At 34.1% G+C, this 27716-nt stretch overlaps 1 protein-coding gene across 1 annotated transcript; it reads left to right on the top strand.

Annotated features, from left to right (window-relative positions):
- The first annotated feature begins 12 nt into the window (after nucleotides 1-12).
- ACADM (acyl-CoA dehydrogenase medium chain) lies at nucleotides 13-27019 on the top strand. The gene is made up of 12 exons (XM_010989043.3): nucleotides 13-161; nucleotides 3686-3773; nucleotides 5952-6049; nucleotides 6165-6234; nucleotides 6882-6982; nucleotides 7596-7676; nucleotides 13773-13903; nucleotides 15957-16065; nucleotides 20662-20802; nucleotides 21339-21434; nucleotides 24609-24857; nucleotides 26186-27019. Exons 1-12 carry the CDS (start codon nucleotides 132-134, stop codon nucleotides 26255-26257), a joined length of 1266 nt encoding a protein of 421 aa, XP_010987345.1. The 5' UTR covers nucleotides 13-131; the 3' UTR covers nucleotides 26258-27019.
- Nucleotides 27020-27716: the final 697 nt, after the last annotated feature.

Raw genomic sequence — 27716 nt, 5'->3', positions numbered from 1 at the left:
AGCCCCGCCCGCGCCCACGAGGGTGGTTGGGGCAAGATATGGGCGGGGACAGACGGATCCCGCGCCTGGTGGATCCGCCGTCTCGACACAGCCGGCTGGGTTAGAGACTGAGTAGCGGACCCGGAGTCGACATGGCAGCGGTGTTCAGGCGAAGCTGCGGGGTGAGAGGGAGAGCTGGGCTCGGCGTGGGTGGGGAATGGAGGTTGTGGTGTTTGGCTAGGGGAAAATGGAGAAAATAGGTGCGGCCCAGAGGGGTGCGAAACGAGGTGAAGAAGGAGCCTGCTTCGGGGAGCCTTAGCGCCCCCTACCTGCTCCCCGCAGCACGCGCACCCCCTCCTCTCATTGTGGGACCAAGTGCTTCCTGGGTTTTCACTTTCCTGTATCCCCAGTCTGCAATTGCCCCGTATATTGGCAGCGTCCACTCCTCGGAGTATCCTTTTTCTTTCTTGGCCCGAGAACTTTCCAAAGATTTCCCCGAGGATCCCATCCTTTGCAAAGTGAACCCATCTCTCAATTGGGCAGGGCCTGTTTTTGCTGAACTGGGCTAGTACGTCTTGGAGAAAACTATCTGCTTTCTATCCCCAGCCTAAGAAGGGAGTCCTTAGTAAATTTCATTCCTCATGTATACTGATGAAGATGTATACTGATGTATACTAGAAAATGCAGCATTCAGATAGTCTTACCTTGGGTGCCTGTCAAGTTACCGGGTCCAAGTCACGGGGGAAAGAGAAAACAAGCAGCTGAACTTTGTGAAACTTAATATGTTTAATACGCGTTTGGTTTTGTAATGTGGTAGAGGACGCTTACACGTTGTGAACGTTTAAAAAAGTGAAAAGAAGATCCTACCGCTGAATTTTTCTTGATGCTTGTCTTTATGTTCTAGTGTTGTGTCACAGATTTTGAATTGTCAGTCCTAGATACATTTTGCTATCTTAAATACTATTGATGTATTCACACAAGACTGTCATTTAAATGTCATTTATAATTAAGAAAGTTATGTCCTTGACCATAATAGGAGCAGTTTTAGAGTTTAGAATAAAGTCTAACGGATTATTGCTCAATATTTGTCATTGTTATACAAGTTAGTGGGCTCTGAAGGCAGAAATGGGGATTTTTTAAAATGATTTTAGACTCTGACACCAGGAAAAAAAAGACACGGATTTCTCAATCTCTCAAAGAAAGAATATAGAGAAACCTGATCCAGAAAACTTATACAACTGTGTCTTTTCTTTGACACGCCCATAAAACTAAGACTCTTATTCCTAAGAAATATGCAAATATGTTTAACTATAGTTGTACTGTTACTGCAGAGTTGATGCTTGAGTAAAGTTGCTGCCTTTTGGAGATTTGGAATTCCAGTGTTCTGAGCAGAGAGCCCAACGTAATAACCAATATTTATATGGCATTATTGCTTCCAAGATATTATATTATTTTAGTCATCTCAACAATTACCCAGTAAGATTAGCCCCATTTTCCACGTTTGAAAAAGAAATTAATTAACAGGTGGGTTGGCATTTTTTCCCTCCCAGTGGCTACCTTTGTACTTTGTTTTATGTAACATGTTTTCCTGAAAAATCATACGTAAGCTTTTTGTAAATTATTTTAAATACACTAATAAGTCCCTATTTAAAGCCTCTCAGCACACCATTTTACCTGTATTGTGAGGTCTAATTTTTGTCCAATGCTGTCTAAACACACATTTAGAAGAGTCAAGTATTTTGGTCTGATCTTTGTGGGAATTTTTTTCTTTATATAATCTGTTAACCAATTAGGTTAAATTGAAAGAGCCGTAGAGCAAGGTGGTAAATGGCATTGGCTCTTGATAGTGAATGTTAGAGTAATAATTCTGGTTCCTAATAGTACAGTGACCTTGATCAATTTTACTTGACCTTTGTGAGCCTCAATTTCTTCACATGGAAAACAGGAATAAAAATAGTGTCTTAATCTTAGTCTTGATCTGGAGATTCAGTGCATTAACATGTAGAATGTGACTAAATGAGAATAGGTTTAGTCTATGATGACTAGACAATGGATATCAGAGAAACCATGTTTTACTTCCAAAATAAGATTAATGAAAATTGCAAAGAAAATGTGAATTTTTAATACTGTAATTTTTTCAAAATTGTAGTATAAAGTATGTTATTATTTTGCAAGGATCATTTAAATTAAGGTATTTGACAGTCTATATTGTCACTTTAAATGTAGGTAGTTCTCTTTGCAAGTTGAAATTGTCATCTACAGAGTGGACAGTTTCTTCTCACAGATTTTGGAAAACAAGCAAGTTCTGTCCTTGATCTTTTAGTTTTTAGTTTCTGCTTTCTTTCAATGTCTAGCTTACTAGAATTGTCCAGAGATAGTTCTGTTAAATTCTTCGAAGTGTTAAGTGTTTAATTTTGGCTGTCTTTAAACATTTACCCAGGAGTTCCAGTATGGTTTCCAGTTTGATAACTGTAGTAAATCCCAAGTGGTTACTTTTTGTGTACATTAAACTGTTATGAGTATAAAAATGGGTTGGAAAGGAACAATATCTGATTATATTTTTATATATCCTTTTGAAGAAATATGAGTATATTTCAGATATTAAGTAGTATATTAATGGTTTAAAACAAGGTTTGCAAACTTTTTCATAAGGGGACAGCAGATATTTTTGGCTTTGTGAACCATATGGTTTAAAAACTCTGCAGTGAAAGCAGTGTGGTATGGCTGTGTTCCAATAAATTTTATTTACAAAATTGATGGGGACCATAGTGTGCTAATCCCTGGCTTAGAACATTCTAAGAATAATTATACACAACAGAGGAAAATACAGAACATGGCTTTAGACTAATTTGTTTTGTTAAATAGAGTGAGGTATCTTAGAAAATGGGATCCTCCAAGGGGAAGATTCCCAGGGGCATAGCTGGGAGGATCACAGGGACAGGGTATCAAAGTTGATGGACTAGGCAACTCTTGAACATAGTATACCATCCTATTGTTGCCTCTTGTTCCAACTTTCCAATCACAAGTGTTCTAGAGCTTCTGGGTGAGATTTCTGAAATAATGGCCTGAAGTTTACTACAACCCTGACTGTTACTTGCCTTGGAAACACTCCATTTTAGTAGTGCAGATACTACTGATCAGTTTTATTTGCATTGTGTTTTAAAAGAATTTCTACTGTGATAGGTGTTCAAATTTCTGATAATTGGCTTAATACAGAAATCAAATTATGGTTGAAGGCATTTAAGTAATTACTCAAACTATGTTCTTTTAGATATGTATGTATATATAATTATTCTCATTTTATTGTACTTTATACTCATTTTACAGTAGATCTGACACAGGCATTAAATAACTGCAGAGAGACCACTGGAGAGAAGGGAGTGCAGGGAAACATGGGAACCCGAAGGGAAGAGACTCAGATCAAATGAGAGCAAAAAATATGAAGGGTTCATCTGATCTGTGTGTAGGGTGTGGAAGCTGCTTTTTTTTTTTTTTTTTTTTTTGAATGGAGGTACTGGGGCTTGAACCCAGGACCTCAAGAATGGTAAGCATGCACTCTACCACTGAGCTGTTTCCCTGCCCCGTAAACTATGTTGTTGAATATGGTCAAACAGGTTGCTCTACTCATTTGCAATTGTCAATATTCTCTTATTGGATTGATGTTTAATTTATCAAATTTACTGTAAAAAAAAATTGTTCTTTATAGGTACTGAGAAGTCTTTCTCGTTTTGACTGGAGATCACAGCATACAAAAGCTGTCCTAAAACGTGAACCAGGAGCGGGATTTAGTTTTGGTATCTGTTCTGTTCTGCCTTTTGACTTTAAACTTATATTTGTTATATATATGCAGCTTTTTATATGTATTTGGAATGTATTTGTAAACAAACTTAGTAATGTCTGTCAGTGAGTAGAATCAATCAGTATCCATAGATTGTTCATAGTTAGTCACACTCATTCTTTCTGATCTTGTTTTCTTCTTGAGCATAATACCCTATTCATAAATCTATATTAGCACTATACGTATATATTCCTGCCATTTTTCCTAAGTAAATAGCCTCAAATAAATAACAGATTCCGTGATACATATGAATATTCTCAACTTAGAAATTTGAATGCAACAAATACTTATTAAACACTTATTGTATATCCAATGCTAGGTACCTGCTAATAAGCCTGTTTTGGCCATAATATATCTGAACTGCAATTTGGTGCTAGTAGATGTGGTTCTCAGTCTTGAGATCAGGGAGCCATGTGGTGTCAAAGGGAAAAGGAGTAAGATTTTCTCTCCCCTTTTCTATCTGAAACAAAGTCCTGGGCAAAATAGTTGAAATAATAATCCCTTTCTTTAGCATCCGTTGGCCCCTAAAGTGCTTCTTGCTTCAAAATTATTACCTTTCCTCTAATTTAAAACCCATTTTCTCAGTTCCCTTGGTTTCAGAAAATAGTTAAAAGGCAACTGAGATAATTAACTCACACTCAGGTAGAAATAAACTCAAAACTCTGTAGAGTTATCATTTTGAGTTTTATTCTTTCAAGATTGTTAGAGTATAAAGTTTTTTTTTTTTTTAACAGAATTAAGTAAAAATTTTGAAGCAATGTAAGGATAGCAGTTTGGGAGACTGGATCTTACTTCCTTATTGAGATGTTAGGTTTGGTATGATTGCTGTTTAGTTTCAGTTTGTCACATACAGGTTCATACTGCAAAGTGAAAGACTAGCAGGAGAAATCTATGGTGGTTTGCTAAGCGGCAGAGTATGAGATATGTTTAGAAGAGGGTGATTGTGAAGCTAAAGTAAAGAAGTAGAGGCAACACCTGTGACCAGTTGCATCTGGTTCTTTATCTATAAAATAAAGATAATATCTAAACACAGGATTTATTTGAAGATTAAATTATATAATATATGTAAAGTCCTAGCACATAGTGACTGGATTAAAGAAAGATCTCATATAATACATAATAGATCCCTGCCTTCCCTACCTTTTACCCACCCACAATCTTAATATGAACTGGCCCCAATTTTAGAAGTAAAGTTGTGAATGAGAGAGCGAACACTAGGCTGAAACTCTAAGTATACTTTTACTGCTAACTCCATTGTAAGACTTATGGGGTTATCATTTCCTCACTCTGGGCTTTTGTTTCCTTATCTATAAACTGAGAGATTTGTTCTTAGGCTATTCAATTCAGCAGCAAATTTCTAAAACCTTTTACATTTTATTTCTCACATCCCTATAGTCTTATGCATTCTTGCTCATTCTTGCTTCCCTGCCTTTGCTCTCATTCTTCTTGTCCAAAATACCCTGTATCTCTTAAATTTCACCTATCCTTTAGTGTTGGATGCAACCACAATAAAACTGTATGACAGTGTGGATTTGAAAAAAGTGCAGTCATAATTGGCTCCTATTCTCAGTTCAGCCGTCCTGTTTATTTCATTAATTTGAGAAACCTTCCCACCACTTTTGCCAGATGTTTTGTGCTAATTTATAAACTTAAATTATCTGAGTTTAAAGGAGGAGTAAAATTGAAATTATGGTATTAATATTTTTATATGGTATGTTGGAATGAGTTTTATAGGTTTGTGGTCACTAGTCATGTCTTGTCTCCCTGTTAGATTGATTCTTGAGATCAAGGCATGTCTGACATACTAGTTTCATTTCAGTCTGCTCTGATGAGTCCAGATAATAAGTAAGAAACCTTTTTTTTTTTAACCTTAACCTTTGGAAGAGAAAAACTCGTTTGTATCTGTTACTCATTAATAAAAGCTAGAAATCTTACCTACTCTTTTGGCATTAGCATTGACATACATTTATTCGTATAGTACAGTGAAATCTTGATTAGTCTGAAAGCACATTATAGGCTTTGATCTTTTGGTTATCAGGGGTTAAAGTCATTATAAATATAGGTTTCCACATACTAATTTCATTTTCTCAACTCATTGTCCTGTTTTAATGTTTTCTAAATAACTTTCCCTTAGAGTTAACTGAACAGCAGAAAGAATTTCAAGCTACTGCTCGTAAATTTGCCAGGGAGGAAATACTGCCAGTTGCTGCAGAATATGATAAAACTGGCGAGGTAGGTATATGCATTTTAAGGAGAGAAAAGTCTTTTACATTTTTTACAAGATTTTAAATATAACTAGATCTTAAGTGTAATTGACTTTTTATTTAAAATATTTTTTTTCTTTCAGTACCCTGTCCCAATAATTAAAAGAGCCTGGGAACTTGGTTTAATGAATACACACATTCCAGAAAGTTGTGGTAAGCTTTCTTAACATTTTTAATGCTAGGATGCATATGAACAAGAAAATTTTTGTTTTGAACAAGAAAAATTTTGAAACTCTATTCAGTCATTCTTTCAAATATTTGTTGCCATTAAATGGTTTTCTATTATGTGCCCCTGTTCAGACTTCAGTATTTGACAGCTTTTAGAAGCCTTGCACTCAACACTTTAGAGGCATTTTTCCATCTTTATAACAGGTTCCAATGTTAACTTGATCCTAATTCTTGGTAACTTCTCTCTCTAGAGTTAGTCAGTTGGTTGCATTTTAATTCTACCTTCAATTTTACATATTATTGAGACTTCTTTCACTCCTTCCACAGTCAGAGGGTCAAAGTTTTAGCAGAGTTGAATCAGATTTTTACAAAATCACGTTGAAACATAAAGACAGATCCAGATTACAAATAGTAAGAGAATTTTTTGTAATTTTAAAACTTACTTTAGCGAAGTATAATTTGTTACTGTACTAGCGAGAAAACTTAGTTTCTTGTGTTATAGACATTGTATTTTCAAGTTTGCATTTAAAATCAATTAGGATTTATTGGAAGTAATTTAAATAGTTTACCTTTATTTCTATCGAGATGTGCTATATATTATAATGGGTTCTTAAAACATTTTGATACTGTAGGAGGTCTTGGACTTGGAAGTTTTGATAGCTGTTTAATTACTGAAGAGTTGGCTTATGGATGTACAGGCATTCAGACTGCCATTGAAGGAAATTCTTTGGGGGTAAGTAACTTGGAAAATTATTGCCTACCTGAGCTGTGCTAATGAAGTAGTACTGCTAGGTTAGGTTAGTGGAATATTGCTCTCTTTAAAAAGATTCTGCAGTGAACCCTAGAGTTCTTCTTTCATGAGTTGATCATTCTGGCCCTGTTGTCTTCAGTACTTGGAGTTCTAGCTGTCCTTGTGGGGAAACTGTACACTTTGGCTACGGCTTCAGTGGCAATTCTTAGGTAAGGACATTTCTGGGGAAGGATCAGGATGGCTTGCTGTCACTGCTGGCGATGCTGAAATTTAGTGAGTTGATTCTTAGGAGGCCTGATCATATATACCTTGTCAGTTATGGTAAATTTAATTCTTGTACATTTTACTATAGTAGATATTTACATATTGTATTACCAACAAGTCCTATGTAACTTAATTTTATGAAAATACTTGGGTTAACAGATTTATACCATTATGGTTCTAGATGTCTAACTTAGAGGCAGAATAAAGGCCAATTCTTTGGACTTACTCCCTGGGGAAAGATAGTTCTCTTGTTCTGAATTATAGTATTTTAATTTTCATGCCTAATTTAAAAAATATCTTTTTTTTAACATCACTTTTATTTGGTTGATAGCAAATGCCTATTATTATTGCTGGAAATGATCAACAAAAGAAGAAATATTTGGGGAGGATGACTGAGGAGCCACTGATGTGTGTGAGTATGTGCAGCTGCTGCTTTATTTCACATTTAAAGAAGGGAATAAGTGTGCTCCTTTCCCTGTTCAGTCTATACGTATATATTGTACTATAACACATTAAGACCAAAGCAGCATAGGGACAATGATGTTTCTGGGATGCCAAGAAAGTATCATAACAATCCTCTAGCTTATTTGCAGGAGAGAAATACCTACTTAATGGAGCACTCTGGACTAGAACTGAGTGGTTGTGTCAGGAAGTTTAGATTGACTACATGACAGTAGGTGTTGCAACTAGAAATTTTTTGAACTAATAAATTAATAATGTGACTAAAAAGGTAACAGTTTGTTGAATGACTGACTTGGGTAGGACATTTATAGATTTTATTTAATTCCCTGAGAATTACTTAACAAATTTTTAGTTGAATTTCTTGAAAAAGATACTTTTGTACAGTTTACACACATGCATATTGCAGCTCTGTTCTGAAAGTGATTTTACATAAGAATTTTTATTTCTTTTGGTTATTAGATTTGAATCTAGGATTTGATTGTGATACCAAAATATAGTAAATTGTTATTAAGTTTTGAGCTAATTTTGAGAATTGGTCTGAAAGAGTATAAAATAATATTTGAAAGTAAATATTTTTTATTTAAATCAGGTACCTAAATTTCAGGCAAACTAATTAAGACATTTATACATATTTCCTACTTTCTTGGCAATTTGTTTCCAACAAATGAGAGTTACTTAGTAGGCTGTTTCTCAATACCAAGAGTTGTGTGGAATATCTACATTCTTTTCTTATAACATATAATATTAGAAATAGGGTTTAAAAAAATTGTAGCACAGAGATGCTTAGGAGAACCTAACTTAATGCATTGATATGAATATTTGTAATTGTCTTAGTACAAATCTGTATTTCTAAGATTTAAAAAAGTCTTTAAATGTAGTTCAAATATTTTAAACATTTCTTTGGCAGTTTCTGATTAATACCTTCAGTATGTATAAAAATACATTTATTCTTGTCCCTAAATTACTCTAACTTCTGAATTAATGAAGACTTCCTGTACATTTTCCCCCTAGTACATAATATATACTCAAATATGTACCTACTGTAATTGATGTACTCAAAATATGAAGCCAAGGGTGAAAATGAAAATAGGTATATTAATTGTAATTATTGATTAATTTATACTGAGATTCAGTTATTTAACTCCCAATAAATATTTATAAAATTAACTACATATAATACTATGTTTTATTTAAACTTTTTAAAATTAATATTTAAAGTTTTTTCTGATTGTAAAAATAGAGAAGATTTAGAAAGTATGAAGAACAAAAATGTCTCTAATCCCTCAGATGGTGAAGTTAACTGGTATTACAGACCTATTGTATACTCTGTTAGATTTTTTTAATGCATATAAATATTTTTCACAATAAGGGTCATATATGCAGTTTTGTATTTTTAACACGCGTATTTTTTATGCTCTACTTTTTAAATACTGTGACATTTATTACTACATAATATGCTATCTAATTGAACTACTATAAATTATTTTACTATTCCCTATTGTTGAATATTTAAATTCCTTAGATTTTTGCTTTTAAAAATAATTTCATGGTAAAAATTGATACAGAAAAATATGATAAGTTTTTGGATTTAACTTTTAGTACAGTTATAGTGTTAGTGCATATTCATAAGATTTAATCTCTTACCACATCATGTGATCAGTTATACTACTGTTGAGGAAGCAAGTGCAGAAATAAATAAGGGCCCCACTGTAATTATTTTTCAATATCACCTGGTGGAAAAAAATTTTTGAAAAATTAAAACTAGTTATATTATTGCATATATATTATATATATATAAAATGTTTAAATAATAAGTTAGAAACATACTTGTTTTTCAAATATTGGATTAAATCTTTTAAAAAGTATATACCTAAAATAAGCAGAATTTTTAAACAGTTAGAAACAAATATTAGACTATTAAGCTTGTTTTGGGCAAGATATTCAGTAAATTTATTTGTCCAGCCATGGTCTAAGAACTCGGAAGTGTTTGTAAAAAGCCTAACAATGGTACGGAAAACTCTTGTTATAAAACCATGCATTCCCAGGGGAACTAAGAAGTAGCTGAAATGTAACTGAAACAACACTGAACTTGTGGGTCACAAGACCTGGCTTCAAGTCATAAAATAGCAATGTGATCTTAAATAGTTACCTAACCTCAAAGTCACTTCTGAACACAGGGTGTATAACATCTAAAAAGGATATAGTAAAGATAAAACAAAATGCTATTGTTTTTATAAAAATATCTTTACATAGTGTGCCTTTTGTAAAAATATAGTAGAGAAATTTGTTTCATACCTAGTGACCAGGGGAAACTTTGTTTCTCTTAACTTTAACTCATTCATCCATTCATTTACTCAGTATCTGAGTTCCCTGCTGTATGCCAGACTTCAGTTTATGGGCAGTTTACACTTATAACTGGTATTTTTTTGTTTTGGTGAGTAAGAAGCGTAGGGCCAGTTATATAGTCCACCACCAGTAATTATTTGAACCTCAAAGCATGTGTTGCATTATATTCTTCTTCTTTCTGATTTTATCTTTATTTTCACTTCATCCTAATTTTTTTAAAAGACATGTATTGTATAAACTACCTCTAGCCCCCTTAGAGTCTAAGGCAAAAACTAAAAAATTTAACAGAGAATAAATGCAAAATTGCCTAGTAAACTATACACAGATAAGGTGGTGATGTCATCACCAATAAAGAAAGGTATAATGTTATACTTAATTCCTTTAAATACTTGAATACTGTGTACCAGGTGGCTTGGAATTAAAATACTGAATAAAACTGGGCCTCCGCTCACAAGATAACAATCTGGTAGACCCTTAGATCCTTACCCAGAATGTATTATTCATAGAATTATAGAACTCATAGAATTATGCAAAATAAGTAAATAATAAATTCTTCATAAATAAATACTTGTGCATAAACAAATGTTACAAATTTGCTTGACTTCTAGTGTGATAAAGACGAGAGCAAGTTGTGGTGGAAACAAAATGGCTTCTGCTGAAAGGGCGTTATAAAAGTAATTTCCGTTACTAAGAACAACTCCAAAGAACAAGCCACTTTGTAGGGAAACACACAGACTCATATGCTTGATAAACTCTAGAAACTGTGCTTTATTGTAAAGCAGAGGAATGGCTAATAGCATATTTCAGGGGGAGAAAAATTCCCAAAGGTACTTAAAATTTTTGTACTTTATAGGGTTATCTTTTCTGGAGAGTTCATTTATATAATACCCTTTTTTGTTATGATGGTGGAAGCATCTTTGAACCTCTAGGTAGGAAAGTAACCTGGTTGACTCACGTGACACCTGAAACCCCTCTACAGCACCCCTGTGAAAAAGCCATCTAGGTCCTGTTTTCATGTCTGGGAATCACAGCCTCCTATAGCAGCTCTGTTTGGAAGGATCTTGGACCATTAGAAAGCTCTTCTGGATTTCATGCTCCTGAGGGAAAGGATTGTCTCACTTCCTTTTATAATTTTATCACCCAGTACCATAGTAGGTGTTTAGTAAGTTTAGATAATTTCACAATAGTTTTCTTCTATCAATTTCAAATTCTCTCCCTTGGCTGTATAACCCTTCAGGTATGTGAATATGGCTATCATGTGGATCTTGTCTTTTCTAAGCTAATAAGCCCCAATTTTTTCATCTTTTCTTCATATAACACAGTAAAGTCCCATCACCTTCTTAGTAATCACTGACTCAAAAGTGTTATGGAGCTAAATCTAGTACTCCCGTATGGTCTGCTGAGTACAGAGTAGGATGGTTCCATCACCCTTATTTTAGATAATATACATACTTTTATAAATATAGCATTGTTGATTTACATAAAGCTTACTCTTGACTTAAATTACCAAATTGGTCTCCCCATCAGGCATTAAGTTTTGGTGTATTAACTGAATAGTCTATTAACTCTCCAGTTTCAGCCCTTCTCCCCTGAGCTTTACCTTCCTATATGTGCTAATCTAGTAGACAGTTCTTCTTGGCTAGACTTAAACACTTTAAACTAAATGTGTCCCAAACCAAATTAATTTCTCCTCACTGTTTAGAACTGCTTCTCTTCTAGATTATCCCTATTTGAAAGCTTCCTAAACTAAAAAATTGAGAGTCATCATAACATCCTCTTTAGCTCCTCAGCATCCTATTTAGTCATCATGTCCTGGGATTTCACACTACAGTTCGCAAGTTCATCTCATCTTGCTTCTTAGTTAAAGCTTTCTTTCTGGCCTGCACTATTGCAAAGCCTCCTAATTTGTGTCCCTAACTCCTGTCTTATGTAGGTACCTTCTGCCACTTACTAGATCTGTCAACTTGGGAAAATTATGTCACCTCACTATGTTTCAGTTTCCTCATTTACAAAATGTAAATTCCTAGTACCTATGCCATAGGATCATTGTGAGGTTTAAATGAGTCAAGTGCTTAGAACAGCACCTGGAAGATAGTAAAAAGTTGTTGCTGTTGTTATTATTATTATTATTATTATTATTATTATTATTATTATTATTATTATTATTATTATTATTATTATCCCCTCTTAAATCTGTCCTTTATGCTTGTGTAATAATAAACTAAAATGTGAATCTAACTATCACTCTCCTGCCTTTACAAAAGCATTGTGTTTTCATTTCATCAATGGCAGTGATATCTATTTTTTGTTTGTTTGTATGTTTGTGAACCCATTTTAGAATGTGACATCCTCAGAAAAATGCGTATGTATTCCTCACTTTTGAACACCGGCCTGTTCTAGGTTCCCCTGAAGCCCACTTACTTGATTCCTTAAGCTTCTGTGGCACAGTAGCAAGCGTTCTAAACTTTTGTTGAATGCATAGAAGTGTACTCTCCTAGGCATGGCGTATGCCTCAGCCTCCGTGACCAGGTCCCTGTCTGCCTTGGTAGCCTGCTTTCATGGCTTTGAGCTTCATGCTTTACATTCGAGTACTGAACCGCTAGTCCTTGGTCTGGTACAACTGCTGTTTCCTTCTTCCGTGCCTAGATCTGCTTGCCTCGCTTACTTGTCCTTCAAGATCATTCCTCCAATGAGGATTACTTGCCACTTCCCTTGCCACTCATCACCTCCTGCCCTGCTGCAGGTCTAAGTCGTTGTTTCTCATGTCCCTGTGAACCCTTACTACTTTGAATTAAAATTAACTGCTAAGATTTCTCTCTTTGGACAATAAGTACCTTAAGGATATGGAACTGGTGTCTTTGGGCCTGGTATTCACAGTCCTGGTCACTCAGGTATATCCATTACTGCCTATATTTTGTCACATCTCTGTTGAAGAGCCTTAAGAGGCCCCCCTTTACCAGATTAAATTTTAGCTGCTTAGTGTAGTATAAAGGGGTCTTTGTCCTCTCTTCCCTTCCTTTCTTTCTAGACTCATTTCCTACCATTCCCTTACCTGCACAGAATATACATGTTATAGAACTTGGGTACTTTTGTGTTGCAAACACCGGGTAACCCTGCTTCTTCTCTTGATATCATTGCATATATTATTGCTTCTTCTGAGAGTACATATTCCCCCTGTTCCCTACCCTCTAAGAATTCCTTGTCCTTTGTGAGACTTAATTTAAGCATCACCTCTGGGAAGCTTTCTGACACGCTAAATCTAAAATACTTTCTTAAATCCATTGTGTATAACTTTAATATATATATAATTACAATATATTACTCACCTCCGCTGTTGCGTTGTAAAATCTTGAAGATAGGATGTCTTTCGTTTCCGGTTTTTCCATCTCCTCCTTCATAACCAGTACATAGTAGGTGCTACTCAATAGATGTTTGAGTGAATGAGTATATGTGAAATTGAATTTAACTTGGTTGAAGATATCTAACATTTTAATTTTTGATATGGTTTATTGGTACCCTTCATCTAGTTTTAAATTATATATTAAATGTTTTTACATTTGAGCAGCTAGATTCTTTAGGAATATTTTATTTTTAGGTATTTTAAAAAATTTTAAATACTGGCTTAAAAAATAAAATACCCTCCTTGTTCTAAATGTTCATAATTTAATCATTAACATTTAATCATTTCCATATACTCAAGGCCTACTGTGTAACAGAACCTGGAGCAGGCTCTGATGTAGCTGGTATAAAGACTAAAGCAGAAAAGAAAGGAGATGAGTATATTATTAATGGACAGAAGATGTGGATAACCAATGGAGGAAAAGCTAATTGGTATGTTGTTTAAAACATCTCTGTATATTGCTTCTTAATTACTTTATATTTAGAATTTCCCTTCTCTTCTTTCCTGTATTATTAAACCACCACAATTAAGTTAAGTTTTATCCATGGAACTGGAAGGTCCATAAAAGATTGTAAGTAGTTCAGTGATTTTCAACAACTATTTTTAAGTCCTGAACTATTTCTTTAAATTGCCTCAAAAGTTTAATTTGTGAAATAAAATTAAACAAAAATACCTACCTACTCTGGCTGAATCTGATTAGGAAAGCTGGAGCTCCCTCTGCTGGGCTTACCACTCCCACTCTCCATACCAGGACCTCCTTGGAACTGTTTCCCTAAGACTCCAAGGAAAAAGGAAGCCAGTGGTATAGCACATTTCTCTCATTCTGAGCAATATACACTACCTTTTAGAAAGGACATAATTTTAGTTGAATAAAATCTAAGAGGTCCAAAAATAATGACATGAAGTTCAACAAAGAGTCATAAATGCACTTAAATATAAAATGTTGAGGAAAAACATTTGATAGCATTGTTTGTGGGAAAAAGATGAAGAGAGGTTCAATAGGAATCAACAGTGTGATGTATTTGCCTTTAAGGAGCTAATGTGATTTTTTGCTGCAGTAATAGGAGTATAGTATCAAACTAACAGGGAAAAATGGTTCTGGGCAACACATTTTAAGACATGCATTGACAAAATGGAATAAATTCAGAAGCCAATACATGTCCTGCATTAGGATGAGCCCAGAAAACAGGTCCTGTAAAGAGTAAAGGAATTCGGTTTCATTATGTTGGAAGAAGTTTGAAATTTTTGAAACAATGTCACACACAGAGGAGAGCAGGCTCATAGTGTTTGCTTCAGAAAGCCAGTTTAAAAATAATGGGTGAAAGTGAGAGAAACGTAGAAGAATAAAGCTCAACGCAAGGATGAGCATTTCAGCAACAGTTCTGTCCAATGTGTGTTAAGTTATCATGATAAATACTGTATTTATTCACTTATCACTGTAAGCATAAAAATAGAACCTCTGATTTCAAATATAAGTATGCTCCTCAGTGCTGTTTTCTGGCAAGTAAAGCATTATTCCTGGGAGTGAGCATGCCAGCAAGTTGTTTATTTTAAACATCTATCAAACACTTTATGAGTGTCTGGTATTATGGAGTACTGTGTCATTAAGTAATCATAATGTCAGAAAATAATAAACAAAACGTGAAGAGACAATTAAAATGTCACAGGTTGAGAGAAATCCAACAATGCAATTAGAAGCTTCCATAATTTTAAGAACTCATGAAGTCCAGCTTTTCATGTAGTAAGACTAATTAGGTAACATATGATACTAGAAAACAATTTCTACTATTTTTTAAGCTATTATTAAGTAAAACTGTAGAGTGAATAATAATTTATTAGTTTTAAGCATAGAAAATAAATTTAAGGAATTAAAATTTCCTATATCAGGCTATTTAGAACATGGGCTACGTGAATATTTGGATGTTTTGCCTTTTCCTCATATTTTGTTTTTAAACCTTTCTGGGAAAAATTCTTCTGGAGAGAAAACCCAGCTGATATTCATAATAATTCAGTTCTAACAGAAACACTGATTTTGTTGCATAGAGAGGACAGTAGTCAGAATAGGAGTTTGTATCTCATTTCTTTTCACAGGCAGCCCCATTTACCTTCCTTTTCCAGAGAACTTGTTTATCCCTTAAATACTTAAACCAGTCTTGGCAAAGAAAGAGTGTCAGTTTCAACACACACGTACTTTCTTTTAATTTTACGTTATCTTGATACAAGGAATTTTTAATTACAGCTCAAACTGCTAAAGAAAATTAAATACCATGTTAGTTATGAAGCAAGCCTGGGTTGAAATACTAGCTCTGCTACATTGTATGTAACTCGAGCAAGCTTTTAAACCTCCCTAATTCTTCATTTCCTCATCTGTAAAATGGGGGTAATAATCATTGGGATTGTTGGGAGGATAACTGAGATGCAGTCACCATGCGTTATCTGCTGATAGCATTATCTTTATCATGTATGTATATTTGTATATGTTAGGTATTTTTTGTTGGCTCGTTCTGATCCGGATCCTAAGACTCCTGCCAATAAAGCCTTTACTGGATTTATTGTGGAAGCAGATACCCCAGGAGTGCAGATTGGAAGAAAGGTGTGTATATTTGTCAGTAATTAAGGCCTCCAATATTATTTTAACTAAAAATTTCAAAATTACAGTCTGTTTCCTTTATTGAAAATATGTTGTTTGTATTAAGTTACAATAAAAATTAAGCCATAGTTGATGTTACCAGGTGAAATAGTTCTTACTGAAGATTTTAAGTTGAGAATAGTTGTTTCAAGAAATTACTTGAAAGAGTGGCTATTTGTGGTGCCAGTCTACGGAGAATGCCAGTAACAGCTGTGAGGGATAATGAAGCGGAAATCAAAATATGATTTGTATGGCCTGCCCAGTAATAGAGTTTTAGACATTTCAAAAGACTTTCCCACTCTTTTTCCTTCCTCACAGGAACCTTTCAGGTAGGATAAGTGGCATTATGCCACTTATGGATTAAAACAATGTAACATAAATTGATTACCCAAGGTCATACAACACTCAGAGAAAAATCTTCCTGAGAAAGTGTGGAAATGGCAAAGAGCCGTGAATGGGGGAAAGCAAGAAAAATTTTATTTAAACAAGAACAGGTAATTTAACATATTTGAAAGGGTTAGTAATCTGAATGCATGGAGATAATTTAGCAATAACACTTAAAGTAGACTAAAGAGAAAAGAAATTAAAATTTAACAAATCAAAAAAGAAATGAAGTCATTAAAGTAGTCCAAGTGAGAGCTGCGGAAACAAGGTTTAAGATTGTAACTCTGAGAAAAGAAAGAGGAGTCACAAGTTTTCAACTGTAAAACTGTTGTTTTCAAAATGAATTTGTAAAAAAGAAAACCTATTCATGACCAAATGATGTCGATGTCTATCAGGCAAAGGAGGAAGTATGGAACTTAATTAAGAGTTACATGAGCATACTTTCTTCCTCCCAGATGGATAAATGTTCAGATTGTCTGAATAGATATTAGGCTAAGGGTTGCATACCTGAACTGGAAAGGGTAGTTTGAGTTGAACAAGTTGTGCAAACTTCTAAACTATTCATATGTATTTGTGTAATTCTGTTTTATTAAAATCCATGACAATCTCTCCATTGTACCCAAGCCTCTTTAAAATGGACGCATGTTGCTTAAGTATGTAGGAGGCGTAGGTTTTAGGTTGTAGACTATTAAAAGTGGGAGATACTTTACATATTATTTATAGTCTCTTTATTGAACAGTAAAACTGAGATCCAAGTGAAGTGATTTACTCATGGTTACATACTTAAGAGGCAGAGTTGAGATCAATGCTCAGGTGTCTTAGGAACTTGCCCAGTGCAGTTTCTGACACTATATTATGCTATGTTTTCTTTTAAGAGTAGATATTAAAGGTAGACTGCACTTTACAAATAAAACTATAATGAGATTGTTGTGTATAACAAAATATAACTGTTACTGAACTCAGGTCTGGATGCTTGCTTCTCAAAAATCAATACTGAGAGGCAGTTATTGGTAGAAAGGAAAGTTGCTTTTAACCAGAATGCTGGCAATGTGGCGAGAAGGTAGACTTATGTCCCCCAAAGACCAACTCCCAATATTTTGCTCAGCCATGAAAATTTGAAAGGGAAAAGGGGAAGTGATCTCAGTTAATCGTTGAGATAGGGGATCAAGTTCATCGCCATCTCCCACTGCATGCAGGCTTGTAGACTCCTTGTGATCTTTCTTCAGTTGCTATCTCGTTCACACAGTTTGTGAGATTGCTGAAAGGAGAGCTAGGGAAGAGATCTCTTCATCTATTAATTACTTATTCTTCATGTCTACTTCTTTGACCTATGGACAGAACCAATAGTTAGGCGAGGTATTGTGTAGTCAAACGATTTGAAGGGTGTGCTAGAGCTGGAGATGAGTAGAGCATGGGAGCATTTGAGTTAAAAGTTACAATATGCTTTGCTAAAGTGGCAAGACAAAAGGAGTTTCCTGCTGAGGGTGGTTTCTTGCAAAGAGCTGTTTATAAATCTCCCCTCCACCCCCATCAGATACCGTTATATTTCTGTGGGATTAGGAACAAAGTTCTGTCTTCTGTAACTGCTTCATGCTGAGAAAGGGCATCGAGGTCTTAAGGTGAAAGATACCGACATGGATTTGAAGTATCTCTGCTGACAGTTTTAGTTGCCCGCTTACATATATGGGCAGAACAAGCTGCAGTTATTTTGATGTTCACAGAGATATAGATTATTACGAGCTATATAGTAGTGTTATGAATAGCTATTATGATAGTTTTAATTCCATTCTCTTGACACCAGTTCTTGGAACTGTGCTGGCCATAGATTCAGTGCTGCTCAAGAGGGAGCAGCTTATGTCATGGCTGCGGTCTAGTCATCATACAATTAGCTTTTTCCCTCTGGTGGCAGTTACAGTACCTGTAAAACAATTCAGGATTGTGCACAGACAGTGAGTCTGTGACTCTCTTGTCCTAATCAGTAACTAAGCCTGTTCTTTTGTGACTCAGGGAGGACTGGGAGATTTTAGCTTTTCTACAAACAAGAGGCAGGGGGACGTAGAGGGCCTTAGTACTTGGCAGGGGGAGGGGGTGACACAGATTTCTGCTTAGTTTCATAAGTACTAACAGTGGTTGTGCTTCTTCTAAGCAATTGGTTTGTTTTTATTTATGTTTCATTCATGTTTCTCTTTTAGGGATGGTTGCTAGAAAACTCAGGGCCAAATTTATGGCCATCTCTAGAAAGTGTAAAGGTCCTGACAGATTATACTTTTTTCAGTAGTAAACCCATTTCTGATTTTAGCTTGCTAATTTTAGTCTTTCTTTTTTCCCATTTTCTCACTTTAGAAAAATCTCTAATTCAATAAATATCTATTGAGTTTATTACTATGTGCTAGGCACTATTCTAGATATTGAGACTACTGTATGAATCAAAACACAAAAATCTCTGCCCTTGGAGAATTTACTTTCTAGTGAGAGAAACAGATAAGTATATGTTTAAACCTCTTTAAGTCTTTTTTGAAATATATTGAATTTCAAGTTTGTGAAATTTGATGTTTTTCAAAACTTTTGTGTTTTAGAAACTATATGGCTTGAGATGAGTCCAGGAAGCATTTTGGTCTTAAATGTTCTGGTGATTGGATGAGTCTGGGAAACAGGATAGAGTAAAACAATGTTTTTGTAAACATCCGAGTAAAGGTCTAAGGTATTAGAGTTTATCAACTTTAAAAGACAAAGAGATGTTAGTTTCTCTCTTGTTCAAACTATGTATTATTGTCACTGTTTCTTCGGGCCTCGAAGCAGACTATTGGTATTAAAGAATTTGTTTATAGCTCTATGTTCCCATTGACCCCACTGCATATTAAAAATGAGATTACTTTTTTTTTCCCTAAGAAGGGTCATGATATCTGCAACTTCTCAAATAATTCAGCAAATAATACTAATAGTTATACACACACACACACACAAAACCCCACAGAAATAAAGCAAATGTGCCAAAATGTCGACAATTGGTGAATCTAGGTAAAGGGTATAGAGATACTTGTTTTACTTATCTGGCAGCTCTTCTATTGGTTTGAAAATTTTCAAAACAAGAATTTGAGGGAATATTGTTACCTTGGCAATTTCTTGTGTGTGCACTTACCACATACCCAGCACTCAAGAGAAATGAATATAAGGACCTATGTTTATAGCAACTTTATTTATAATTACTGAAAACTTGGGGGGTGGAGGGGAGCCATCTACTTGTGGATAGGATTTATGGTACATCCATATAGTGGAACACAACTCAGCAGTAAAAGAAATGAATTACTGATCAGCAGCAACATGGATGAAGCACTATGCAGAGTGAGAAGTCAGGCATAGCAGGCTGACCTTATTCCACTTATATGACATTCTGGAAAAGGAAAAACTTATGGACAGAAATCAGATCAGTTGCTTGAGGTTGGGAGTAGAGTAAGGGAATTGACTAAAAGTGGTACAAAGGAACTTTTTGGGGTGCTGAAGTATCTTGATTGTGATGTTGATTACACACACATACATTTGTCAGAAATGTGTTTGTAAAGTGGGTGAATTTTTCTATATGCAGATTCTATCCTGTTAACCCTAATTCTAAGACAGAGTTCCGGGAAAACAGATACAACTATTACCCAGTACATTCCTTTGCTAGCTCTGTTAGTTAAGCTAAAATTAAATGTTTCAAAGCAGATTCTGTTTGCTAAATGTTTTTAATGACATTACATTTTACCACATTTACTATGGTAAAAAAGATAATCTTCAAACATATAATGAAATTTGTCTTTGTAGGTAATATGTACATGTAGACTTTAGGCTAGTGTTGGTTTCAAAGTTTGTGAAACACTGTTTTAGACTAGGAGTTGATGAACAGTTTTTGGTAAAGATCCAGAATATTTTGTAAATACTTTAGATTTTGAGGGCTACATGGTCTCTGTTACAGCTACTCAATTCTGCCATTGTAGCAAGAAAGTAGCCATTAGGTGATATGTAATGAATTGGTGTAACTGCATTCCAATAAATCTCTCTCTACAAAACAGGCATTGCAGGCCTGTTTTGTCTACCCCTGTTTAAGACAATTGCAGAAAGTCATAAAACAGTGGTTAAAGCAAAAATGTATCCTAGCTCAAAGAAATGTTCCTTAATATATATCTTTTTCCTTATTAGGAATTAAATATGGGTCAGCGATGTTCAGATACAAGAGGAATTGTCTTTGAAGATGTGAAAGTGCCTAAGGAAAATGTTTTAATTGGTGAGGGAGCTGGTTTCAAAATTGCAATGGGAGCTTTTGATAAAACCAGACCTTCAGTAAGTAATATGATTTGATAATCTTTGTAGGATTTTTTATTTATTACATTGAGTGGTTTTAACATTGTGTGCTTGGTGTGTATTTCCTTTTTAATATCTGCTTCTTTTATTAAGGGTGGAGAGATTGTTTTTTGTTTTAGACTTCTTCAACTCTCTTGTTACCTATTACAGAGATTATTTTAGCAAATATAATATTACTGTAGTTGTTGGATTTACAAAGAAGCAGCTCACATTTAATCATTCCTGGGGAATATGTACTCATTTCCTCCTTCCTCACATATTAGGAATATTTTCCATAAGAAGCTTTCCCTTGTTAAACAGAAGGAATGACTTGTCTCTAGGCTATGATCCTGAGCTTTAAAAATGCCTTCCATTAACCTTTAATTCATAAATAACATAAATATAAACACTTGTGATCTCCCCCTCCCACCCACTTTATTGCCTTAAGGTATAGGTCGGCTTCTCTTTGTGTACCATTATACTGTGTGTTTTAAAGACAACATCAAGTTTTGCTTTGTAAAATGTTAAATTTCTAGGTGGCAGCTGGTGCTGTGGGACTAGCACAGAGAGCTTTGGATGAAGCTACCAAGTATGCCCTGGAGAGGAAAACATTTGGAAAGCTGCTTGTAGAGGTAATTTTAATACTATACTTGCTTTTTTCAAATGTAAAAACAATCATTTTCATCTAAATATTTGAAAGTTATCTTTTAAGTACAAACTGCTATCTTTCTGCTTTGGTAGCAAGAAGATAATATGAACAATCAGTGTGGGCTTTAAGAATAGATTTTAGACTTTGCCATTAACTGTTGTCCACTTTGAGAATTATGTTAATTAAGAGGACAAAGAGCAGATACTGTTTGAGTGCCTGTGCTGTACTGACACTGTGCTACACGTTTTAAATACATCATCTAATTCCTCTAGTACTACCCTTGTTTTGGTAGTACTGTGATCTCCACTGAAGATCAGGAAACTGCAGCTCAGAGAGATTAAACAATTTGTTTGAGGACAAATTTTTGTTAGCGTTTTATTAGCATTATTTGTTATGTTATCAATGTCTTACAGTTTTCAGAGTACAGGTCTTTCACTTCCTTGATTACATTTATTCCTAGGCATTTTTTTCTCTTCGATGCAATTGTGAATGGGAGTGTTTTCTTAATGTATCTTTCTAATAGATCATTATTAGTGTATAAAAATGCTACAGATTGCTAATAGTTTTTTTTTTTGTGGAGTCTATAGAGTTTTCTAGATCATGTTATCTACAGACAGTGACAGTTTTGCTTCTTCCTTTACAATTTGGATGCCTTTTATCTCTTTTACTTGTCTGATTGCTAGGACTTCCAATTTTATGTTGAATAAAAGTGGCGGGAGTGGGCAACATCTCCTTGTCCCTGATTTTAGAGGAAATGTTTTCAGCTTTTCACCATTGAGTGTGATGTTAACTGTGGGTTGGTCCTTTACTATGTTGAGGTATATTTTCTCTATACCCACTTCGTTGACAGTTTTTATCATAAATGGATGTTCGATTTTGTCAAAAGCTTTTTCTGCATCTGTTGAAATGATTATATGGTTTTTATCCTTCATTTTATTAATGTGTATCACATTGATTTGACTTGTGAATAATGAACATTCTTGCATCCCTGGGATAAATCACACTTGATCATGATGTATCATCTTTTTAATGTACTACTGAATTTGGTTTGCTAATATTTTGTTGAAGATTTTTGTATCTATATTCATCAGGGATATTGGCCTGTAATTTTTATTTATTTTTACTTTATTTTTTGGGGGGTGGTGGTGGTCTGGTTTTGATATCAGGGTAATGCTGTCTTTGGAAAATGAGTTTGGAAGCATTTTCAATTTTTTTGGAATAGTTTCAGAAGGATAGGTGTTAAGTCTTTTTTTTTTTTTTTTTTTTTTTTTATGTTTGGTAGAATTTACCTGTGAAGCTGTCTGGTCCTAGACTTTTGTTTGTTGAGATTTTTTTTCGTTACTGAATCAATTTAATTACTATTAATTGGTCTGCTTAGATTTCTGTTTCTTTCTTATTTAGTCTTCTTATGTCTCTAGGAATTTATCCATTTCTTCTGGGTTGTCCAGTTTGTTCGCATATGAATTTTGTAGTAATCTCATGATATTTTGTGTTCCTGTGATATTGATTACAACTTGTCCTCTTTCATTTCTAATTTTATTTATTTGGGACCTCTCTTTTTTTTCATGATGAGTTTGGCTAAAGGTTTATCAATTTTATTTATATTTTCAAAGAACCAGCTCTTAGTTTCATTGATTTCTTATTTGTTTTAGTCTTGATTTCATTTATTTCTGCTCTGCTCTTCATTATTTCTTTTGTTCTTTGGGATTAACTTTGAGATTATTCTTCTTTTTCTAGCTCTTTTAGGTGTAAGGTTAATTGTTCACTTGAGATTTTTCTAGTTTCTTGCGGAAAGCCTGTATTGCTATAAACTTCTGCTTTTGCTCATAGGTTTTGGAATGTTGTATTTCCATTTTCATTTGTCTCCAGGTATTTTTTGATTTCCTCTTTGATTTGTTCAGTGATCCATTGGTTTTTTGGTAGCATGTTGTTTAGATTCCATGTGTTTGTGTTTTTTGCAGGGTTGTTTTTGTAGATGGTTTATAGTCTCATATTGTTGTGGTTAGAATAGATGTTTGGTATGATTTTAACCTTTTAAAATGTATTGAGACTTGTTTTGTGGCTAACATGTGGTCTATCCTGGGGAATGTTCCATGTGCTCTTTATTTTTTAATTTATTTTATTTTTTTTTAATTGAAGTATAGTCATTTACAATGTCAATTTCTGGTGTATTTTGCTCTTTGGGGGTCATCAATATATTTTTCCAAAGCTGGAAGCATATGACATATTTGAAATTTTCACATATCAATGTATGATGAACATATTTCCATCCTATAGCGTATCTTGGCCATATAACTCATAGAACACTTACTGTCTCTTTTTGAAAGTATTTGCCCTAAGTCTCCTGTTTGATTATGAACCTCTAGTGGATAAGAAACTTCTTTTATTTGTCCTTGTCAGGGCACTCACTTTCCCATCAGCACCTTATATAGTGCTACATTATTTTTCATTATCTATGGCAATTTTCTTTTAAAAGTCCCAGGAGATACTTAGAAGGATCCATGTAATTTTTTTAAATTTTTATTTTATTTTTTTGGTGGGGGGAGGTTATTAGGTTATTATTGTTATTATTTCTTATTTTTAGAGGAGATACTGGGGATTGAACCCAGGACCTTGTGTATGCTAAGCATGCACTCAACCACTTGAGCTACACCCTCTGCCCTTATGGTATTTTTGCCAAAAATGCATAACTTCATTCCAGTCCTGTGAAAACATCAGACAAACCCAAATTGAGGGACATTCTACAAAAAATAACCAATAACCAAAAATAACCAATATTCTTCAAGAGTGTACTGTGGTCATGAAAGAGAAGGAAAGACTGAGGAATCCCAGCAGCCTGAGACAGACTAGGCAGAAATAACAATTAAATTCAGTTGGAATCCTGGATGGGATCTTTCGACAGAAAAAAGACATTAGTGGAAAACTTGGCCAAATTTGAATACAGTGTGTAGATTAGTTGATAATATTTTACCAACATTAATGTCCTGTCCTTGATCATTATACTATGGTTTTGTAATATGTTACCACTGGAGGAAGTAGACTGTAACAAGTCTAAAATTAGTTTTTGAAGCTAAAAAAAAAGTTCCAGGAAAAAAACTTTTAAATTAGTCATCTTTAAATTAAGATATCTTTAAACTTTTTTTCTTTTTAATTCTAGCACCAAGGAATATCATTTTTGCTGGCTGAAATGGCAATGAAAGTTGAACTAGCTAGACTGAGTTGCCAGAGAGCCACTTGGGAGATTGATTCTGGTCGCCGAAATACCTATTATGCCTCTATTGCAAAGGCATTTGCTGGAGATATTGCAAATCAGGTAGCTACTGATGCTGTGCAGATTTTTGGAGGCAATGGATTTAATACAGAATATCCCGTAGAAAAACTGATGAGAGATGCCAAGATCTATCAGGTAATGTTAAAAATGATTTTTGTGTATTTTTAGGGATCATAATATTCAAAATGTTATGGTAGATTTCTGATCATTTGAAGATTTTATGGCACTAGTAATAATAAATCTTTATCATAGATGCTTCTGAGCCTAGATTTTAGAACTAATTAAGGCAAAGAAAAATGTGACCTTGAAGTTTATGTCTTAAAGAGAACAGGCTAGCAAAATAAATGGTACAGAAATGTGCAGTATGTCTGGATCAGCCTTCTTTGATTCTTAACATCCTAGGTAATTGTAACCCACCCTTTAGTCTCCTAAAAGTATGCATATCATTTAAAATTAGTTACTTTATTTTGAATCTTACCTGACAACTCTTGAAACCATGTGTGGGAGTTAAAAAACCAAGGAGAGGAAGAGAGGAGGATGAAGTTCTAAAAAATGATCTAGATGACTCTGTCTTCTAAGTTAAGTTGGTGGTTAGAAAAACCTAGAGATTGGAGTAATTTAGTAAATAAGATACAAGTGCCCATGCCCACATGTAACTTAAGTAATTATGACTCATACTTCTCAATATCTTTTCCATAGCTTCCCTCTACCCCTAGCAAATTATTTGACAAATCTAGAAAAAAGTCATTTGAAATCCAGAGGTAGAATCATAGACTGTTAGAGAAAGACATTCAGAAAGTGCAACCCCTGAGTTTAGACCTGAAAGAACTAAGGGTCAGAATTTGTTCCTTATCCAAAGTTACTGATTCATCTGGTAATGCTCGCCCTCCTCTGGCGCCTGTGGTGACTGCTTTTTAACTTTTCTCTGCCATCAGAACTAACAAATGGCTTGGGTTAGGAGTTTCAACTAGCAATGAGGGGTGGCTATTAGGAATACCTAAGTGAACAAAACCAAATCCTTCCAGCATTTGCAACTCCGTTCTCTTTAGCAACTCTGTTCCTTAGGCAGAAAGAAAAAAATCAGGTTTGAGAGTAAGAATAGAAAATGACTAAAGGTGACAACTAGCTAAAAGCAGTTCAAAAAAGTTGGATAAATATTTTAGAAACAGTAAAACTTTAGATTTCCAAACTGTTTGAAATGTTAATGTCTTTGTATTTGATGCTTTAAGACTGTCCTTCAAAATTTTGCTAAAGGAGTTTTTGTAACAATTTAACTAATCTTTAGAGAATAATTTTCTATTTTCAGAAAATCAAGTTTCAGAATCACTTTAGACTACAGACTCTATATGGTTTGAGTCAGTTTGGTGTTGCAATAGGAGCTTAGAGTGCTGTCCAAAATACTGAGTAAATCAAAGTATTTACGTAGTGAAGATATTTAACCTACTTTTTTTTTTTTTTGGCAGATTTATGAAGGTACAGCACAAATTCAAAGGCTTATTATAGCCCGTGAACACATTGGCAGGTATAAAAATTAACCAGATCGCTATGTTAATAATTCTTGAATAATTAGAACATGATCTACTATATAAACTCCAGGAAAGAGAAAGGGCTTTAAGATTTTTTCCAGTGAAAATTTAAAAATAAGCACTCTTATACTAAACCTATGCAACTGATTCTAATAGTGGTTTTCTAGTTTTGTTTAACTTTATGCTTTGCCTTTTGCATAATATATTTTGTTTTATTAAACTACGTATTGTCCTTAGTTCCACTGTACTTGAATTACATTAACCTAGAAAAATACATTTGTTTTGTTATTTTGACCTCTTAAAATTAAAGTAACAGGAATTCCTTGGAGTTTTCATATTTTTCCAATGACAGAAAAGTGGATTTATGAAAATATTAAGAAATGTTCCAAAATTTACATTGAGAAAATACTGTAGGATTTGGGAGCCATTCAATAACTTGCCAGGAGCTTTGCAGACTTAATGGAATTGTATAATAGAAGTTCATTTTATTACAATTTGGGAAGCATTTGTTTTCTGATTTGTACAGTAATAGTAAAAATTTGATGTTCATATTCTCCCATTATACAGTGCCCAGAAATTATTTGAAAATCTTGTTTAATTCTGAGCCCACATTTCACTTGCCTTACTTAAAATAAATCAGTAAAATTTCCCTTAAATTATTTGTATATGACTCTTTTGATCTCCAGTTAGCCTTAGTTCTGCAGTATACAATCTCATTTTGTGTGCATACATTCTAAAAATAAACTTAAATAAAATTGTCTGTTCAGTGTTGTCTGTCTGTTTGATTTGTGTATCTATTTATATTCTTTCCAAGAAGTTTTACTACTTCATGTAATAGTGTATATTTGATTTATTTACTATGATGGAAAAAAATTGTTATGATTTTGAACTGCATAAAGTTACCTGCTCATTTTTCATTAGATTGCATTATTAGTTACCTCAGAAAATATCAATATAAAATAATATAAGAACCAGAATATGTAAATACACTATTTCTTTGTAGTTCTAAACATCAAATGCTGCTAAAATATGTTATACTAGATGGTGTTTCTGACACCACTTGCAATTTTCCAATTCTGATTCCAATTGAGCATTCACAGTTCAATCCTATTCTGACTAAGACCATTAAAGTTGGATGGCTTTCTTTTGTCTAGGTTCTTCATTTTTGGAAGTAATGATTATACTATTGGTAAATCTGGCCTAGCTCATATTTTCTCACAAGTGAGCATTATGTGTCTATCTTGAAGACTGAATACATTTATCATGTGTTATTTCTGATGCTGTTTCCATTCTTGGATTTAGTTGCATCATAAAATATATAAAATTCTTACTAAATTATATCCCAATTTCCTCACTATCTGGAAGGGAACTCTAATAGCTATGATTTAAAAAATATTTTATACTCTATTCAAAGTTTTGGCATTATATTTTTAAAATATGTAATTTTTTGGGGGTACAAACATTTGGG

This window comes from Camelus dromedarius, chromosome 14, assembly GCF_036321535.1.
Source record: "Camelus dromedarius isolate mCamDro1 chromosome 14, mCamDro1.pat, whole genome shotgun sequence".
Lineage (NCBI taxonomy): Eukaryota > Metazoa > Chordata > Mammalia > Artiodactyla > Camelidae > Camelus > Camelus dromedarius.
The sequence above is the reverse complement of the archived record's forward strand: the minus strand, read 5'-3'. Positions and strand labels throughout refer to the sequence as shown.

Coding starts and splice junctions, on each gene's coding strand:
- ACADM (XM_010989043.3), top strand. CDS start 132: ATGGCAGCGGTGTTCAGGCGAAGCTGCGGG. Junction 7,677..13,772: donor CTGAGGAGCCACTGATGTGT/GTGAGTATGTGC, acceptor CATATACTCAAG/GCCTACTGTGTAACAGAACC. Junction 13,904..15,956: donor AATGGAGGAAAAGCTAATTG/GTATGTTGTTTA, acceptor TGTATATGTTAG/GTATTTTTTGTTGGCTCGTT.